General features: G+C 41.9%; 1 protein-coding gene and 1 long non-coding RNA gene across 13 annotated transcripts in view; one reads left to right on the top strand and one right to left on the bottom strand.

Annotated features, from left to right (window-relative positions):
* The window catches only part of mef2aa (myocyte enhancer factor 2aa), a 65,080-nt gene that overhangs the window by 24,641 nt on the left and 19,582 nt on the right, over positions 1 to 20,857 (bottom strand). For all 12 annotated transcript variants that reach the window (XM_086163854.1, XM_086163864.1, XM_086163856.1 and 9 more), the window contains exons 2-3: positions 17,859 to 18,056; positions 6,438 to 6,641 (exon numbers count right to left, since the gene is read on the bottom strand). In XM_086163854.1, coding sequence (XP_086019980.1) covers positions 6,438 to 6,641; positions 17,859 to 17,912 — 258 coding nt within the window. In that variant the 5' untranslated portion in view covers positions 17,913 to 18,056. The remainder of the gene's footprint in view (positions 1 to 6,437; positions 6,642 to 17,858; positions 18,057 to 20,857) is intronic.
* On the top strand, positions 5,366 to 10,080 carry LOC147225359 (uncharacterized). Its single transcript, XR_015107416.1, has 2 exons — positions 5,366 to 5,396; positions 9,389 to 10,080. It is a non-coding gene; the product is annotated as an uncharacterized LOC147225359 (long non-coding RNA).

Genomic DNA, 20,857 nt, shown 5'->3' with positions numbered 1-20,857 from the left:
TTTGACCTATCGTGAAAAAAATGTAGCGCAACTAGAAATGAATGCTTGCCGATATGTAACAATCAATAGATGGGCTGGAAAAAAAGTAAATAAAAAAAAAATCAAAGGACGCAGCTTCCTCCTCAGTATTAAAATCACCGAAACATATGATCAAAACTTTGCATCATTTCACTCAGGTTCACTTGGTCGGATTCATCTTTGTTTGACCTACAGTGAAAATGAAAATATACAAAATCATATTAATATCACTCCAGTAAATCACAGGAGCCTGAAAGTGCACATAAGATTAAAATTGGACTGGCAGGAAATTTCATGTATATTGGAAAGCCCTGGAAAATCAACATCAACCCAATAAGTCTATGTCAATAGCAATGATATTTGAAACAGCTTAAAGGGGGAATCTCGTCATTGCTGCAGCGAGCTGGTGAAATATAAAAAGAATCTCAATATGCTAATGCAACCATGGGTAGAAAGACGACAGTCTTAGTGATGTATGTGGCATTACATTGTTTCACACGATATCAAGAATGTTAAATATAAGAGTATGTGTGCGTGTGTTATATAAAAAATATATGTATACACGTAGTATCCTTGTCATTTACAAATATTATCAAATGTGAAGTAAAACGTTCATCGATCCCATACATTTTAAATCAAACAAATCCATCTGAACCTGTTTCCGTGTCTCTTTGTATGAACCAGGTCTAAACCAGGCTGGCAATATTCTTACCTGTCAGCAGGGATTAGCTGGCCCTGGACCTTCTGTCTATTCCTGTTTGTTATGTGCTACATTTGACGTGAGGGTGTAACTTGGACATCTCTGGCTGAACTTAACCGTCCGAATCTAGGGAGGTGGATCTGCGGTTAACTCACCCGCGGCCCACTGCAGAGGACACCCTCAACCCGCTCCACTAGCCCGGGCCACCGTTCTGTAGCCTGACCGAGCCCCGCTTCCTTCATCCTGTCCGCAGAGAGTTTTCAGGAAGCGCTGCTGCGGGATGTGGATTTATTTTGCCCGAGAAAATGTTCCTCTGGAAGTGACTTCAATGTTTAAATTTATAATCAATTTAAGAACAGACATTGAAATTGATATTTTTGATCATTATGCACCCTCTATGTATCTTGTGAAAACTCTCTATCGACTAACACTGACGAGCTTGTGTTTGAATCCACGTTAAGAGTGAGATCTGTAAATATTTCAAAAACAACATTCCCTTTTGTAGCGTTAAAGATGGATTTTTAATATTCTGTGAACATCAACTGGGCATATTGTAAATACAATTAGTGGTTGCCCCTGTTTTAACCCCTAAAAATGATACTGTCCAAGTATGCAATTCCATTTTTATAGATTTTTACATTCGGCAGAATCTAAAGTTAAAAAATGTCTTGAATGAGCGGTTAAAGTTAAGGAAGAAGCAAAGTAAATTATTTCTGGTTATTCTTAATTCTCAGAATGGCCCAACTTTTAAAAGAGATTTAAATAATTTATTGAGGGTATATTAATACCCTCAATAAATTAGGGATTTTAGGGGGATGTTGCTGTCCTTGCCTTCCTTCAGCCTCCCCGCTCTTACACCTCAGCAAATGTATCACAACATTTTTGTAAAATGGCATTTTTTTTTCCCCCCAATTTTTTATTTTTTTTTTAAATAAGAAGCTTTGTAGCACTAAAGTGTGCATGTTATTAACATTTTCATCTTATGAAACAAAGACAGTGTTTCATCCGGTGGGGGCTACATGTTTACTTTATTCCCATCACTCTCCAGCAATAGCTTCTATTTCAAGTGAGCAACTAGCGGGAAGATAATTGATCAATCATGCAAATTTAAAAATCCGGACAGTGAGCCCACCATAGCAGATGTGACAATTTGCATTGATTAAAGTAGAAATTAGTCTTAATAACTGCTCGGGGTTTGATTGACAACATAAATATCCCCCGTCCTAAACTCAAGGTGCCAATTCAACCCGGGGCTTTGCAACAAGTTCTCTCCCATAACCTGGCCAACGTATTTCTTTTTCCATCGGATTCAAACCTGTAATCCAAAGGATCCTTAATGGTAAATTGACTCCATTCATACAATCCTTTACCAGTCCATTGCCATGATTATGCCGTACATTTGGCACAGCAGTATAACCAATAATTTAAAATGCCAACCTTTAAATGAGCGTCAACGGACCGACCGACGTACAGCGACCTGCTTTCCATGTGACCCGACAGAGAACATCCATCAGCACACTTGAGTCGGATTGGATAGACAGCAAAAGCTACAAGATGGTAAAAATCTTGGTATATCACATGTTAAAACCAAAAAAATGTCTGTTAACACCAAACACTTCACTGTTTGTTATTGTTGATGCAGATTCTCTGTAGTCTCGGTCACTGGATATGTTTTGATTGTAACAACAAAGTGAGGAAGTGATGTTAGCAGCAGTTCACACGGGTACAGTCTCTGCAGGTATCTGTCGAATTGACCTAAAGCGTAATAAAATCCAACACAACATGGAACGCAGATATAAATCCTCGCGTATCCATTCCTTTGTCTTCAAATTACACGTGTTCTTCCATTAGCTCACATGCAAGGAAACACAAACTGAGACACTCGCTATAAAATACACATGCTATTTTTCTTTAACGCTGCACTGAAGTGAACCCAACCTCTGTCTCCAATAGTACTTGCTATTGATATTTTCATAAAAATAATTATAAATTATAGTCATTATTTGTAGCACACAGAAATTGAAAGTTTACTTAATAATGATAAGGCTGGTTTTACGGCTGGCTATCCCCCCGGCTTTCAAGGCGGTGCTCAAGAGATTTAACAGATTTCAACTTAGGTTAATCGAAATGACAAATGTGTCTTGTTTAGATCAACCGGTTAAAAAGCAAAATTGAATGGTCGTTCGCAAAGATGCCCGATAAACATAAGACTATCGTGATCAAAAACACATACAACCGCCTCGTTTGTTGAAAACGTAATTAAGGCGGGTTAATACGTCATTAAGATAATACGGGAGTCAGTATTTGCGACAGTCCGATATGGCGAGGGCGGTGAAGGGAATCTTGGAAAAAGAAAGAAAAGTTTAACTTATTGGACTGAGAGGCACACAGGGACCTGACATTCTGTAATGGTCAAAATTTACATTTCATATTGAATGATTAATACAGCTCCTTTATAACAAAACGTGATAGTGATCATGAAATTAAAACTAATGGAAATTACCTGATAGGTTTATGCTCATTTCCTCTTACTGTAGAGGTCCTGTGAAAAGGAGACTGTCCCTCAAGAAGAGAATGAGCTGTCTGTTTCGCCTGTCTCCCATTAACAATAGCCTTTCCTATTTATGATGAGGAAGATAAGCAGAATTTCCCTATGAATGATATGAGGATGTTTACGCTCGCAAGGATGAAAGAATAATAAAAAAAAAACATTCAAAAGAGCATCAAAAAGTCAATTCTCTGCATAAGTTGCAGGTAATCTCTTTGCAATGATAGACGATTGGTATTCGGCTCAAATCACATTCTGTAACTAGGTTTCAAGTCTATTCAAAGCCCTGAATTTTATGAAATTAAGTGTTGCATTTATGTTGATTCCATGTACTTGTTAACTTCATTCATCCTTATCTCTAATATATACCTTGATTGTGTTGAATTACTCAAAGGGAAGGCGGATAAATGCTGAATAATGTCTATGAAGTTACTACTCCTGAAGACAGGGGTTCCTGTGTGTGCTCGGGAATGGTGTGAGGTTATAGTGGATCATGAGCAAAATCTCATTAGCTTCACTAGTGGAAAGGGGAGGAAGAGTGAATATTATTAGATTAATCTAATGACCAACGGCAGCATTTTCATTTTCGGTAAAAAAAAAAAAAAAAAAAAAAAAAAACACAATAGGAACAACACCATAAAAAAAGCAGTCACAAATACTTTGCTCCTTTCAAACAACACGACAAAATACTGAAGTGACTTCGGAGGATTACTTTGTTTTGTTTTTTTTTTCCCACATATGAAGATGTGCTAAGTTGTTTTTTTTTTCCACAAAGGAGAAACAGAATAATAAGCCTTGAAATAACATATTCATGTTAAAGAAAAGAATATAAGAAGATTTGAGGTGACAGATATAGGTGACTGTGATGCGTGTCGTCGAGACTAAGACCACCACACACACACACACACACGCACAAACACACACTCACGCTCACCGGGCCTATTGCTAAGCTTCAATTGCCAGCCAAGTTTGAGACAAAGTCCATAGCCCTCCACTGGGTTATCAAACTGTGGTCCAGGCATGCGTCCATCTGTGGAAAACATGGAGACTGTTCTCCCACACTGTACAGCCCAGCCTTTATCTACAGATGGTACAACTGAGCAAGAATGTGACCTTTGATTTAGTTTCTCACACGGAAACATCTTCCCAATGAAAAGTGGGAGAGTATTTTTCCTCCCAAAACTGGACAAATAAGCACATGATTGTTAGCATGACAAAGATTGGTTTAACGCAATTTAAAAATTTAGATAAGTGTCCAGGAAAAGTGTCCTCATGTGAGGCGGATTTCGCTTGATGAATGGGGGAGGGGCGAATTCTTCCTATCATTACAAATGCATCAGCTCCGCCATGCAGCGTATCGAGATGGGGACGGCTGCAAAGAAGCGCCCCGGCGGGAACGCGTAGCTGGTGAGAGGACAACATTTTTCGCGATGAAATAAGAAAATCCGCACTTCAAACGTTATCAACTACCTTTGACACCGAGTCTCTGAATAATACCGAGGTTGTGCGGTGATGATGCTGTGAAGTGGACTGGGTGGGTTACTTCTGCTCTGCTTCTTCACTTCTGAGCCTCGTCCGCATAGCTGGCAGGCAGAGGGGGGGGCGGAGGGGGGGGGGGGTTGGGCGAATCTGCAAAGATGCTGGACGAGCGAACGGGGACAACGGCGCCTTGTTCTCGCCCTTTGTGCAACGGGGCAGCTTCCTTGAGAGTAGCCAGAAGGGCTAAGCGGGTAATCGGCGCGGGTCTAGTGGCGCTACATTATGCACAATGTACATTCCAATTACACCATGCTGTCAACGCAAACATGCATTGGTCAAGCGCAAATATGTCACAGAACAGCCAGAGGGGAGTGACCAAATTGTGGTGGTGAAAACCCCGACAATAACTCTGTATGTATGCGGTGTTGAGTTTGCAGCAGAGTCATGCTCGCGACTAGAAGGCGACCCATCGCAGCAGAAAAAAGTGAAAAACAAATAAAAAAAAGGCAGCCTCCGTTACATAAGAAAGGAATGTATCCATGTATTTTTTATGCAGGTGAGCCCCTGCTCAGCTAGGAGGGCCCCTGATGAAGGAGTGAATGCATGAGTCGACTGGATGCCAGAGCACTCTTCTGCAGCTCTGCCAAGCAGGTAATTCACAAGCAGCAGCCTCGGCATGAATAAAAGATAATAGGCCACAGCTGACTCCTTTATGCTGCATGTAATTTCTCTAATTTCTCCAAGTGGACATTTTTTTCTCCTTTGAAAAAAATGATTCTTGATGGATTTCTACGCTAAACCCTTAATACCTTTTATTTTTGTACTCGGAATAAAACCTCGATGTGTTCATGGGCATATTATAGTAAAAATATTTGACTCTTAAGAAACAATCTGCCCAGTTCGATAAAAAATGATAGCAGTTACAGAGATAAATACACATACGCGCACACACACACACACACACACACACACACACACACACACACACACACACACACACACACACATACATATATATGTAATAAGTATAAGTGCAAATTTCACATATTTTCATTGACAGAGAATGTAGGTAAAATCTTAACCCTGATTAAATATGTTTGGAGAAAAAAAAAAAAGAATTTTCATATTAGCAGGGTTCGGCTTTGGCAATTTCGTCTTTTCCGGCATATAAAAAGTCATCTGCTCTTCGGCAAGTGTCTGGGCATTGCCCGACCCACGGATATCGAGGACTGTTACTGGTACAATCACTGGCCGTCACGTGAAATGGCAGGGGAACTGAGCCCTACAGGTACAATATCTACGGGAAACAGGGTCATCACGTTGGTCACCAGCGACTGCCCCAGCAGAGATAGGTTCTCCACGTCAGTTAATGGCCTCCAGAAAAGCTGAACTTATCAGCGCGTGCAGACCTCTTGTGACATATCTGAATGATGACTAAAAGGAAACTGTTACTCGCGCTAAATGCCTGAATCATTCTCCTGCAGCATTTTGCAAGCCCGCTGAGACAACAGTGTGTTTGGGAAAGTCTGAATATCCAGTAGTGGGATGACTTGAAATTTTAAAATTCAAACACATGCTCTGTGCGGAAAATGAAGTAACCGGGCATCGATTACGACGAAGGTGATACGCGAGGTGAAAAGTTTTCCTAAAAAAAAAAAGAAGAAAAAAAAAAAAACGTCGGCACTAGCTCACCTCTACGATGTCGGAGTTGGTTCTGCTCTCGTGAGGCTCGTTGTACTCTGTGTATTTCAGCAACACTTTGTCCATGTCCGTACTGGCATACTGGAACAGTTTATTGGAGCTGTTGAAAATGATGAGGGCTATCTCGCAGTCGCATAGTACGCTCAGCTCGTAGGCCTTCTTCATCAGTCCGAACTTCCTCTTTGTGAAAGTAACCTGCGGGACAAACAGAATAGAAAACAACCGTTACGGAGTTTTCGGAGTTTCAAACGTAAGTCAAATGAGGGGGAAGCGACCGGGGCTGGAACAACTACAATCACATGCATGTTAAATGAAAATGTAATTTTGTATCTCGGGCCCCGCGCTTATGAAAAACATTCGCGGAAAGAAAATGCGGTCAATGTTCAAAAAAAAAACTTCACCTTAAAAGAACTGAGAAAGTTGAAAAAAAAAGAAAAAGAAAAAAAACAAGATGCGGAAAAAGATGAAAAGTTTCCTCCGTTTTCTAAATTCCGTTTGTCTGTCTGACTGATAGCAGGATTATGCAAAATCAATTGCCCGATCGAATTTCACAAAACTTCTGTAGGGCCATGAATCACGGGACAAGAAGGACGTCTTGGAATTTTTCGGAGACGACCGAAATTACAGGACAGCCGCAGCATTTTCAAACAGAAAGGAAAGTTTTCGGTGGAACGCTGGGAAGCTGGCGTGGGTAACATCTGACAGGGAGATGGACAAAATGGGAACATTTCTTTTTTGACTTATTCTCTGGTGGCAGGTAGAGGTAAACTAAGTAGGTGAATTTTAACTGTTTGAAATTCACTTATCTTAACCGCATATCTTTCACCTCACTAAAAAAAAAAAAAAAAAAAAAAAAAAAAACCAACAAAAAAACAAGATGCTTTTTAAATTTACGGTGGCGAGGGTAACATCTGACAGGGAGATGGACAAATTGGGAACATTTCGTTTTTTGACTTATTCTTTATTCTTTATTTTGGCAGTTAGAGGTAAACTCAGAAGGTGAATTTTAACTGTTCGAAATTCACTTTTCTTAACCGCATATCTTTCAAAAAAAAACAAAAAAAAAAAACGAGATACTTTTTAAATTCACGGTCTGTCTGTGTAAAAGTTACAGCATATTTTGCCATGGGAATCTCTAACTGTAGCCCGCTGTTGATTCAACACGTAAGACTCTTTTATGCCTGCGGTATTTCCCAAACATAAATCGGATCAATTGAGCTTTCATTTAAATCACGGGATTTTTTTTTGGGCTTGTTTATTTATTTTGACACTGCGTCAGCATGAATGCGACTCCCATTCAAAGGGGGCCTCTAATTTATAACCGATATGAAATGTCATAAAACAACGAGTCACAATTATGTTTTGGGTTTTTTTTACGTCGAAATATGTCGGTCGTCTTTTTAATTTCGTTAATTTGAATTGATTTCACAGGAAATATGACTTGGACCTTGACAGTGGTATGATGACTCCGGGAGCACTTTTTACTTGCATTACTGAATTATTAACATTGTGTCAGCTGCATTTAATTTGGAATTTATTCATTCGGTAGGGTAGCATTTGGCGGAAGGTCAAGAGGCTAATATTTAGTGTTGTATACAAAGCTGTCAGATAACTCGCGGGGAGAACAAACTGTGTTAAAGTAAAAGTGTTATGGAATGCCATCTGAATTTGGTTCTTCAATGCCACCGACACTCGCGGTCTACAGGAAGACGTGTGAAGCGAACGCCGGGCTTCATAATACCGAATCAATTCATTGTGCGACGACAATAACGCTTGATATTTGTGAAGAACAAAATCATTCCCGCTTTGTGAAATGATTGCAATAACACGGTGCGTGTCTGAAAAGTCTAGTTATCAGAGGTCAGGGGTAGAGGCACTAGTCAGCAAGCTGAGTCAGAGCTTTGGCAGCAAGAGTGGTCCATACATTACTGTAGCCCCTGACTCCATATACGGAAAGCTATCTCAGTAGTGCAGCATAAGCCCTGTAACATGAACCCTCAGATGGGACTCCAGGTCATACATCACTCCGGTGGTAATGCAACCCTCTCTGCAAAGTGACTTTATGTCCTGTATCTCTGCAGCTCTGTCTCTGTGGTCATCTCGGGCCCCGTGCGTACATGTCATTACGTTACACCGCCACTTTACACCCATTTCTTGGGATAAAAACATAACTCACAAATTGGGGACTGTGAGTTCTCCTTTTGGTTTCGTAATGGATGTTTTCCAGACAATAGTTAGCATTTGGTATATTTTAAAATCCTTTGAACCTTAATTGGTGTGTTATTTGCTATTTCAAGTGCCGAGTAAAAGCCGTGCTCGGAAAAAACACCGAAGCGTACATCTGGACATCTTCCCCGTCACTTCCGCTGAGCAGAAGAGCAGGCTTTATTCAACTTGAACGGGCTACAGCTTCTGCCTCCTTTCTAAGTGGTATAATGTAGTATATTTCCGTGTGTTGCACAGTGTCTACGTAACGGCTCAGAAATGGGGGTCAGTCTAAATGTGATAAATACATTTTAAATCCTCCAGGTTATTACACAGAACCATTATTGCTGCTCTAGACACGGAGGAGCCACCTTCATTTCATTTCCCACCCGATGCACCGATGTGAGTCAAACTCGTAAGAAGGGCTCGATTAAAAATTTACATTTCGCCAGATTAATACGCGTGAATACGTGAGACGCCGGATCGAACGTTCGGCCGAACCACAAAAAGCACGGTTGCTCGGGGTTAGCGCACGCCGCTAAGGAGTTGCCATGACCAATATCTGGACCGTTCATAAGCACCGAGAGCACACGCGGTTCGAACCGGCTCCTCTGATTAAACACCGAGGCCGCCTCCTCGGTCATCCACCTGCTTGCATATTTGTTTGTTTGCTTAACCGAGCGGAATATAGGGACTGTCGTGTAGGGAAAATGATTAACAAATTGTGCACTCTTTAGCAGATGAATGTGGCTGTTAAGCCGTGGAGATGTCACCTTTCAGCAGGAAGCCCTGAATGAGACAGTGAGTGAGGACTTTGTTCCACCTGGATGCATGGCAGAGTGCTGAGTGCAGGGCTGCTGACCCAGGCATCGCTTCATTTCAACCCCAGCAGCAGCACTGGGACTTGATCCCTGGCCCAGCCACAAAAAATAAGCACCTTAATAAAAGCCGGCTACTGCTATTAAAGATGAATAAAAAGAACTCCTCTGTGCAAATAAATATATTTAATTGAGAGAGAGAGAGAGACGAAAAATGTGTGCGTTTTACAGTTTGCTTGATTTGGTATTTCATGCGCCGCAGGAGTGCAAAGCGCGCATACCGGAATTGATACATAAAATCTCCATCTGAGAACCCGGACAAGCTTTCTAAGCCAAACAACCCTGTAAAGACTCCCCTTTTTTTCTTTTTTTTTTTTTTGAGTGTAATACCTACTGCAAGACGCCATGCGTTTATCGATTTGTATCACTTCTGATTAAACGATTCGTCTCCGATCCGTCTCTCGAGTTTGTCACTCCGCAAGTTGCGCAGATGAGCGAACGCCGCTCTGACAAATGAAATGTCAAGAAGATGTGACGCGGCATTTAAATGTACAATTAACTGGAATGATTCCAACTCTCAATGACCGCGGTATAGTCACCGTATGAGCTCATTCAATAGCAGACAAATTAGGGACCGTACTTGAATGTAATTTAGCCTATTTCAGGTCAACGCTGACCTTTTAAGATGCTCTCGTAATGTCTGATGAGGTGGTAATTCCACTCTAACATCAACTCCCAACTTCTTTCCCGAGTGCTCCCAAATAACAGAAACCAGATATCCAGGGAGGTGTCAGGTGCTTTTCCCAAGCCAAAAATGCAAAAGTAGAAAGATGTCGGATACGGATTGATAGTGTGGACCACTTGCTTGCTGTAACGGGAGACACTATCTCCGGCTGACACTCGGGGTAATCGGTCCATAATTCGCCCTTCTTGGGGATTGTTATGTTATTGTGTCCTGGCACTGAGATTTGTTCCTTTCGTTTGGAATATGAAAATAAAGAAAACCTCATCTGACTTCCTGTGAATGTTATATTAGCTCGCAAATGGCTTTCCTTCTCGGCTACTTTCGTATTTCTGGAGTTGTAAACCAGAATTATGTTTTATATAGGAAATCATCTTACATACACGGTCAAAAACATGTTGTTATGGGAAAAACATAGCAACAGTCACCTGTAGGGCAAGTTGTGTGAGGAGGAGATGAATAATATTTATGGGATAAACCTCCATTTGAGCACATAAGGGCAGTTTGTAAATGAATGGAATTAATATTTACCAGCAAAACTTTGGGTGTAGATGTCAGATTAAATAAAAGTGTTGTATCCAGGCTGTTAATGTTCTAATATTCAATTCAAAAAAAAATATCTATGAAAATAAAAGAAGCAAAATCAACTTTGAATATGACTTCACGGGGGGAAAAAAAAAGCCTGGCGTGCTCAGGCCACTACTTCAAAAACCGCTGTAGTAAATTCTGAGAAATGCCGCCTGAAACCTGTGGCAAAGCACATGTGCCTTCCATGTTCTCATCGCTGAATTCAATTAGCCTTTTGGTGTTTTCTTGACAAGAAAGACCCTGCCGCTGAAAATGTAAGAGTGTACAATAACGTGACCCAACAACAGGCCCGGCGAACACATTCACTTGGAGTTAGCGCGTCAATCAAAAGGTCTATCAATGTCTGTCCTCGGGCAGAAGTGCCAAGATGACAAACAAGACATCTGAGACTGTGAGTGCAGCTGTGACTGAAGCATGGCAGGAGATGCCTGAGTCTCTCACACCTTCAGAGGGGTGACGAGCTAGAAGCCTTATTAGAACATCATGTCAGCTCTGAAGGCCCCCATGGCAGACATGAGAGTGGGCTTGAGAGACAAAAAGGTCTGGCACCAGCTGGCAGAGTGACCTGGGCCCTGTGGCTGCTGCCCTGGCTATGCGGTGCCAGAGTGCAAGGGCCTGGGAGACAGGCTACAGCCACCACGACTGTCTGGCTGGATCAAGTCTTTGTGGAAGAGAGGAAAGCCTCGGGATCCTATGTGGACGACTGAGAGCACAAAGGCCTTGTCCAAGGTGGTACTGACCTTGAAACCCTGCAGATCCTGCGGATTGGGATGTTGTGGTACATTGTGGACAACTGTGTACCTTTTTTTTTTTTTTTTTTTGAGGAGGGGGGGGTTAAAAATTATTCATTAAACAAAGTATTTCTGATTCTGGATATGCACGGATTGGCACGATGCAATTTTCAGAAAACTTGCTCCTACTGGACAATGACAAAAAAAGGTGTAGTTGGCTTCACATGCACTTTCCCACATCTATGACTTCACTAAAATGTAATATCATAACCATGTGATATTCTGCTAACACCTCCATGTGGTCTCCAGTTGCTGAAACAGCAAATCTATATAAATGGAAGCATATAGTTTAATGGAAATTATGTATGCTCGTGAAGAATTATAATACCGCCATGTATGCATTAGCTGCCAGTTTTTACATTGTTACAGCTTTTCACCTGTTAAAAACATAAAAATGACTGCACGGGAAGCTAAGAATACGGTAGAAGTTGGAAGAAAAATCTCTCTTTTCGGATTGGAAAGAGAGTCGAGCAGTTCGGTGCCTAAAGGCATATAAAATGTTGGGAACGAAACTCAGAAAGACCAACAGCGAGGGAAAGTTACTCTCTAACCAGCAGCGAAAATCATCAAACTCTTAATGATGTGCGCAATTAACCCTGGTGATCCTGCTTAATGGCATTCAGAGGACACACTGTTTACTGAAGTGGTTGCCCCAAGTGGATGAAACAGGGAGGGCCGTACCAGAAAAATGAAAAATGAAGCCTTTTTAAAATTAGGCCAAAATGTAATTATTTTTTGATAAAGTTATCTTTCTAGATTTAAAACATCAACCTGCATCGTCAGTAACAATTACACTTTGTTCCCGAAACGAGCTTATTTTAGCTTGCTTGCTCACATTTTTTATTGTTGTTGTTGTTGTTGTTGTCGTTGTCCCCCCCCCCAAAAAAAATGCAATTCTCAAAGTGCAGACCGAGAGAAACTTCGTGAGGCAGCCGGATTCGCAAGAACCGATAACATAAGAATCCTTCTTTCCAAGCGACGAGTTACTTTTCGAGTGAGTCGGCCAGTTAGCCGTGGACACCGCCCAGAAGTCAGTGGCATCGTAAGTGGAGAGTACTTTTCCACCAAAAGTGCAAAGAATGGTAATGAAGGCTTTTCTTGATGGAAAAGATGTTTTTGCTCTTCTCCCGACTGGTTCTGGGGCGGCTTCAGCTGTGAAAGGCAGATGGTTCGTTCAATCATCTGCCAAGGGTTTTTTTTTTTTTTGTTTGTTTTTTGCTTTCGTTTTTTTGTGAAAGTGCCCACCCTTCTAACAATTTCTACAGGATCCTTCATAAACTCTTCTGTGCAACAAACCATCTGGCATTGTAAGGTTAGACTAACTGACAAAAAGTCCTCGAAAAAAAACAAATATAACAAATAAAAACGTGAATTCCAGGGCAACTCAACTAACAACAATGAGGCACCCAACAGAAAATGTGGATTTACCAGCTCACCCAAGAGTGACTGGGTGTCCTAAATGCATTTTGCTTCTCCCTCTCAAATGAGTGAATTAATTTGTTTAAATGTCAGAGTCACTTGAAACAAAGGCACTAGACAGCAGCACATCAAAATCCGAGCTGATGGATCTGACAAGTGTCCTGGGGGGGCGTGGCTGGACGTGACCAAAGCAGCGACTGGGAAGAACATTGGAGTGACTGCCCTGGTAAGACCCAAATGCAGCTGCCATAAACTACGCATTTCAGCAAAGGAATAGACTTATGCGAGTTTATTGGGTGATCAAGAAAATTACACCTGCGACGAAATTCATTAAATAATCTATCAGGCTTCGCTATTGGTTAATCTTTTGCTCGGCTATTGTCTTGCAACCAGAAAAGATAGTGTAATCTCTGTTCAATAGAGATGTAAACCCTACAACGACGCGTCTTGTAAACCTCTAGCTGATCGTCAGAAGGAGAGAATTATATTTGAAAGAAAACATACAGTGCTGCATATTTTCTGGCTCAACATGCAAAAACAGAAAGTGCCAACAGGAATATTTGTGGTCATTTTTATCTGAGCCATTGCAAATTCCACCTGCACCTTCGGTTAGGCACTAGGCTGAGGGGGAAAACGGACCAGTGCAAACGAAAAGGCTCGTCTTTCAGACCAGAAACAGAAAACAGAACATTTCGGATATGACAAATAGAAAAAGAAGATAAAATCTCATGAGCTCATTGATGTCTTCATGCTGCCAACGGGCCAAGACACCTCCTTTATTGGCACACCTAGAGAGCTGATGTTCTGCTGAATTTAATCGAGCAATTACTGATGTGAACCATGTGTCTGGCCAAACTGTCTTTTTTTGGGGGGGGTGCATTCTTAAAAGCAGCGTGAAGGAATATGAGCACACTGCGAAACAAAATCAAAATAAATCAAAACATGAACGCCACAACACACAGAAAAGAGATGAGACAAAAACTGATGGCGGTTTAAGTGGGAATAACATTTTCTTTGCTACAACGTGATGAAAAAAAAAAGGTGGAAATACACAGTACTTGGAGATGAGATCAAATTTGCATTTGAATATAAACTAGAAAAAAAACAAGACACTTTTCAATGTGGACCACTTAAATGAATGGAGGGCTAGCCTCAGGGTTAGCCCCCTTCAATTTTACTAGTATCTATTGATTGATAGAGATGTTATTTCAGACTTCAGCAGAAAGCTCCGCTGTGCTCGAGCTGCAGAAATGTTCGCCGGCGCGCGACCTTTCTCTCTCAACTCCACCCTTATGCACGAGTATCTTGCCATCTCCACGAGCGCGGCGTTTTCTCTTCACGAACAAAGCTTCTCGAATCCCTTTCATTTACCGAAGCCATTTCATTTGTTGTTCAGTTCCTAAAGCAACTCTAGTTTCTGTTCTGCACTCACAACTTTGGGGGGGGGGGGGGGGGGGGGGGGGGGCGGCGGAGGAAAGAAAAAAAAAAAAAGGTTTTAAAAGGCAAAAAGACATTTTTAGCAGTGACTTGGTACAAGTAAGGGGTTCACTCTTGGCCTCCCATGATTCCAGTTTTCTCTGCCTCGCTTGTGGCACCAGGGTGCCCAAGTCTCCCGTGGGAAGGACATTGAAAAAGAAGGAAATATTTTCACATTTTTCCGAATTGGTCGAACAAACTGGGCTCCGTTTTAAGAGCGCTCACAAGGAAATACAGCCTATATGTGCGTACGGGAAGTGTAGGGCGCCGATGCACACGAAGCGCGTCATACGGAAACACCACATCGATCTCTCGCACCAGCAATATCGCTCATAGTGAAAAAACATTCCCATGTTGTTTATGTTGCCGGATGAGGTTTGCATACAATCTAAAGACAATTTGACTCAGCTTGACTGTTTAGACAGACTGAAAACAAATTATTTATCCTTCCTATGATTATTGTTGCATTTATCCAGAGGTGCGATTTTGCTGATGTTTTATATATGTATATATATATGGTATTGCATTAAACAAGAGTGATTTCTACAGGTAAAAGACACAATGGGTGTCAAAGCATTATTCAACAGCGTGCTTAATGCTTTAATGTGAACGCAAGCCACCACAAAAGCACATGGAAACACTACTTTGCTTGCACAAACAAGAACCCATAGCCCTTGATAATGGAGCATACTTCAAGCTGCACACAAACAGCCAATCATTTAATGGGTGAGTTGTTCAGCTGCACATCCAACAAAGTGTCAATGTTGATGCGGCAAGAAAACAAGATTAAACGGAATGGCGTTGAAACAAAATAAATTTATGATGCGTCAGCATTGCAGTTTAAGTCCATTTAAGCACGAAAGCGCTGGGTTATGGAAAAAGATCAAGGTTTGGGTATGAAAAAGTAATGCTGCATCATTCAGGTCAAAACTACAGTTTCCTGCTTTGTGACACACAAAGTATAGAGGCAGTGTGACGGTGGGGAATTTGTTGAAGGGGTCAAACCGGCTCACAAATACCATTTTCCTTCCTCATTTTTACTGACAGGCAAATCTCTCTATCAAATCTAGGCGAGAAGGTCAAATTAAAACTTTAAAACATATCGCCTTCATAAACATTTCAATCTTGTGAATTACTTAAATGGCATTTTCCTTTGGAGTTTCGATACACTTCACAAAGATTTTCCGGGTTTTAAAGGCAGCGTTTCACTGGTTGATGCAAGAACATTGGCAAGAACTGGTGCTGTTTGTGTAAGAGAGGAGAATGATAAAACCAAAATGATTGGAGTCTGAATGGACAAGAGAGGATTGATTTTAAGTCCTACGTGTTTTACCATTTGATACGCTGTCAGTATGATAGTAGCTAAAATGAAATCCCCATTATTTTGATTTATCATTTCCCTTAATCACTTCGATCAACTCGATTGCGGATGACGGCGACTTTCAATTGTATCGGTCAATAATAAATACTCCGCCCCCAGGAAAAAGTTTATTCATAATTGATGTCTGTAAAAATCATAAAAACACCTGCAAAAATCACCGTCTACCTGACCGATACCCCGCCATCAATCCAGGCAAGTTTAAAACCCTGCCCCCCCCCCCCAAACCGCCCCACCCAAAAAAAAAAAAAAACAAAAAAAAACAATATAGCAGTAACTCGCACAATTAGCAACCCCTTTAATTTTAATGACAAGAGTGAAGCTAGCTTGCAGCACAAAAAAACGTAGATAAAGACTGAAATTGTCTCCTGACAATGGGGACCATATGCTAATGACTATTCCCTCTTGGTTAGGAGCATGCCCCAGGGAGATGGCACTGTGTGCTTCGTGGCCCGGAGGAGAAAAACGAAAAAGAAAAAAAAAAGGAAAATGACGCACACACATACATCACTTCAGACTAAAGCTTTATTTTAGGACAGCAGCCTATTGTCTTAGAAGATTCCCCGCTGAGCCAGCTAAAATCAACCGAATGCAAGCTAAAAAGGTCTGTGTTCTGCTGATAAACTTTTCTCCCCCAAATTATGCTATGAGACATATAAAATGTGATGAAAACATCACTTTAGGACACACATTAATAATAACTCTCTCCCTCTCCGCGGCTTCACTTTTCGGGCAAGCAAAGGGGGGGAAAAAGGGGGTCTTTCCTCGCTATCGTCGCAGATGAAACAGGAAAGGAGTTAACTCGCTCACCAGAACGCGTTTTATCTCGTTTTTATTGTTTTCTTTCCTCTCTGCCAAGAGCGATCACGGCACATGGATACTAGAAGTTAGCGAGGAGCGACTCCTCCTCTGCCCTCCCGTTTGGATGGCGCACAGAGCCAGGTGCTACGCCGGTAATTGGCGCATAGTGCGGTTCTTGGCTCGACCGCTCGCCCGACAGTAACAGAGAGAGGCGCGGTAACCGTTAACCGGAGTAATCGGTACACGAACAATTGAGACGTAAACCCGGAAAGGGTAAGTTCCACGTCCGGGTGGACAGTTGTACTTGAAGAAGAACGCTAATTATATTTACATTAAAAAAAAAAAAAAACTACGATATAATTTCGCCCGACAAACTGCGGCCGCGGCGCCTCAACTTAGCTCTCAATTTAAAAGGAGCGTAGCTATAAAAGAGATGCAACTAGCATCTTGGCTATAGATATCCGAACCTGTTTTTCTTGTTACATACAAGACCCGGGCTGTTTTGTACAGTGTTTTGCTGTGTAGGAGTTTATTTAAAGTGAGCAGACAGAATGAATTCTAGCTCTCTCCCTCTCTGTGGCTAGACAGGACCAGTGTAGCCAAGGCAGAGAAGGATGCTGTGTGTCCTGCTGACCCACCCTGCAAATGAGAGGGTGCTGTGGTGCAGTGGCTGCTCATAATTACAACCAAACAGCTGCAAACACATAGGGCCATAGCTAAGGGGCCCAGCCATACTGCCAGACCAGGGGACAAGCCCTACAGTGTAGGAAAGCCACAGGCGGCCCGCTGTGCTTCTTGCTACCCTCCCACGCCATGAGGCTCCCACTGCAGCCCAGCACTCCTGCTGCCTCATCAAATTTGCAGGCTGAAATTGCAGGCTGGCAAGGGAATCATGTCTGTAAATACTGCACTGACAAAGAAATGTCACGGTCCCTGATAAGCCGGTCGGGACTTTGGGGAGCCAGGTATGTCTGTTTAGATCCATGCACGCAATGACAGCTGCTGAACTCTGGTCCGAGGCAGGATGGAAAACGGGAGCGTGTAACCTTCAGACAGGTACAGAGGAGCCTACTTTCGGTCAGACGCGAGGTAAAATAAACATCAAGTCTTGGTCTTTTTTTTTTAAACCTTCAAAACACCGAAACGCTTAAGATAATAAGGCGATATAATGTAGGTTTTGTTGTCTTTACTCACCTGCCTGTTCCTTTCATCCATGATCCGGGTGATCTGTATCTTCTTGCGCCCCATTGCTGCGTCCTTTCCCGTGTCTCTGACACTTCAATAATATCAGAAAAACAGCACACTTTCTTCCAACACTCTCCTAGCACATTGTGCAAAAGTTCCTCTTCTTGTATACACTCTTTCGACCTTCTCGGCGGACCACGGCGAAACCTGCAAAAAATAAAAAAATAAAAAAAACACAAAAAGAAAAAACAGAGAGTCCGTGAGAAAGAGAGAATGAAATACAGAGTAAATCTGACATTCAATAACGTCTTCTTCAAAAGCACCGGTAGGCTCGGTGTTCCGTTCTCAAGCATATTCAGTGCGAGACCAACATGTCACGCCCCTATCTCCTCTCCCGATCTCCTATACTTGCTGAAAAATGCATTCAACTATAAATGATACAGCACCTGACAATGCCAGAGAGAGGCGGGAATAAACATTCGCCCAAACCAAATGTAATTAAAAAAAATCTAAAAAAATTTCAAATCTCAGTCATGAATGAAACCATGTTTTTCTTAATAACTTTGACCCCCAGATGATATGATAATGGTGCTGGAATCTCCATTTGTATTTAATTGTGCCGTTGAACGGACCCGTCTTGCCCCTTCTCGTACCCAAAAGGCACATAAACAACAGCCCCATCTGTGAATAACCAATAAAGGGAAACTTGTGAATGAAAAGTGTCATTAACTCCATTTGCGCAAATTTGCCCATTCCCAGTGCACCGATCCAAGTAAACGCAGATTATTTTGTATTTTTGACTTAACTATCCAACTAAATTATTCCCAAGCCTTGCTATGCTTGTAGGGATTGCTGGTTAAATTCATATTGAAATACGCATTGCCGGTATTAGCAGAAAATTCAAAATTCTGTGCAATTACTTCAAAGATAAAACCATGACTCGATCCAGAAAAATCCAGATGTTATGACCGAGCTTATCATCATGAGACGATATCCGCTCTAGAATAATGGCCATTGGAAAAAAAAAAAAAAAAATCTCCACAGTGCTCGGTTATGAGCTTTCTTTTTTGCCCGATACCAGGTTGGATCCCGATCCCGTGATGTCGGCCCAGGGGACTCGTCCCTTTCTGGACCGTCTCTTTTTATCTTCCCGTGATGATTCCATCTAAAGTCTCATACGGTGTCGGGGGGGTTTGACACTTCATCATCATCTTTCTTTTTCTGCGGGTTATTGTTGTGTCTTTTTGCTCAAGTTGTCCAGACTGCATATCTAAATGCCTCTTCTTAGGTAGTGAGGCTGACACTTAATTAACTGCAATGATTTCACATTGGAGTTAGACAGGAAGATTATGTTGTTTTCTCGCCGTTGTAGCACTGAAGAGCGCCAGAGAACTGTGAAAAAGATGCCTTTGCCTCGCTTGCTTTGACATCTGGATAACATCTGTACATGTCCTTTTATTTATGCTGCAATTTGTGAAACGTGTTTGGTAGCGTGGACAATTTTGTCTTCATTGATAGCTTTTGTGACACGTCATCTACATAGTTTAGATCATCTAGCCGTATGATGGCCCTTCACGGAATTAAAATAGATTTATTTAGGAAATCACAGTGTACCCCTTTACTTCACACAGCCGTAAACACACACACGCCCTCACTCTTTTTCTGTCATTATAATTTTTAATCCAAGATAGTTCTGTGGAAACCCATGAATGCATTCGGGTTTAACTTAAAAATGCATGATTTATCGCATGTGTTGATAGTGAATTTTAATTTACCTTTCTACTCTTGCACCAGAAAAAGCAGAAACTATTCCTCGCCCTTCCTGAAACGCACCACCCCGATGCCAGCTTCGCTCTTAAGATGATTAAGAGAGCACCGAGTCTGAGGATGACAGTAGTGAAAGTCTCTCGTGCAGGAGGAGTAGCCGGGGAGATGAGATGGGTGGGGGTTTATTCCCACGTGAGCCTGTAACCTGCCCACTGGTTCTGACCACACTGTTCCCCTGAGAACATCCGCGTCTTTTCTATCCCGCGTCTCTGGAAGAAAGATGCGACTGCTTCCCTGGAGGCGCATCCATCACTTACAGCCAGCGAAATAAAAAAAAAAAAAAAAAAAAAAAACTCTAAACAACTACATTTTTCCAACGAGTATAAATGTAGAAAGGTTAACAACTCGGGCCATTAGATGCAGTCAGCAGTGGTGAAACAAGTAAGCCATGGCTTTCAATTGGCATTGAAAATGAAAATGACCCGTTCCGATGGTTACACGGTCATTATGGGTTACAGATAGACTGGCATTATGGTGTCTGGCTGTCTGATTCAAGGCACCACTGTAGGCAAACTTCACTTAGATCACCTTGCTATCTACCCACGCATAGCTGTCTGAGCTACCGAAGTTACCGCCTGAACCCTGAGCAAAGAATTTCCTCAAACCACATCAAAATAGTCCAGGGAGAATGACGACGCTCTTTTTCATTTCACACACAGGCGGACGGAGTGGTGTTCAAATTAGTGGGGGGTCAGGGGGTTCAGCTGAGCCGGGAAGTCATAAACTACAACAAATGCGGCACTAGCGTCAGTTATAGAAAGTATAGAACGCACCCCAAAACATTTCATCAAAGTCCACCCAGCAGCCAGAAAGATCTGTCTTCTCCTTTCTTCAGTTAAATGTTTGTACTTTACTCCGAAGAATGATCAATGAGGAGTTTGATATTAGAAGGCTGTTTTCACATTATTTCATCCCTCACAAATTTCTCAGAGCCGCTTGATATTTGAATCATTCGTGACATCACCAATACTTCGAGGCCGATCCCCACCCGATATTCAGTGACGGACGACTACCATGCGGAGACCTGACCTATCGAGGCCAGTGGTTGTTTGAAATTTTAAAATATCAGCACACGGGGTCTCAACCGTTTTAAAAAAAATGATAGTCTGTCATCAGCTTCAAGCTAAGAAAGATCACATTTCTGAGCAACAAACAGAAGTATCAGTGCACAACCAGCAAAC

The sequence above is a fragment of the Fistularia commersonii genome, chromosome 17, assembly GCF_037954325.1.
Source record: "Fistularia commersonii isolate RoL2024-O1a breed Wild chromosome 17, RoL_Fcom_v1.0, whole genome shotgun sequence".
NCBI lineage: Eukaryota > Metazoa > Chordata > Actinopteri > Syngnathiformes > Fistulariidae > Fistularia > Fistularia commersonii.
This window is presented reverse-complemented; position numbering and strand designations above follow the sequence as displayed.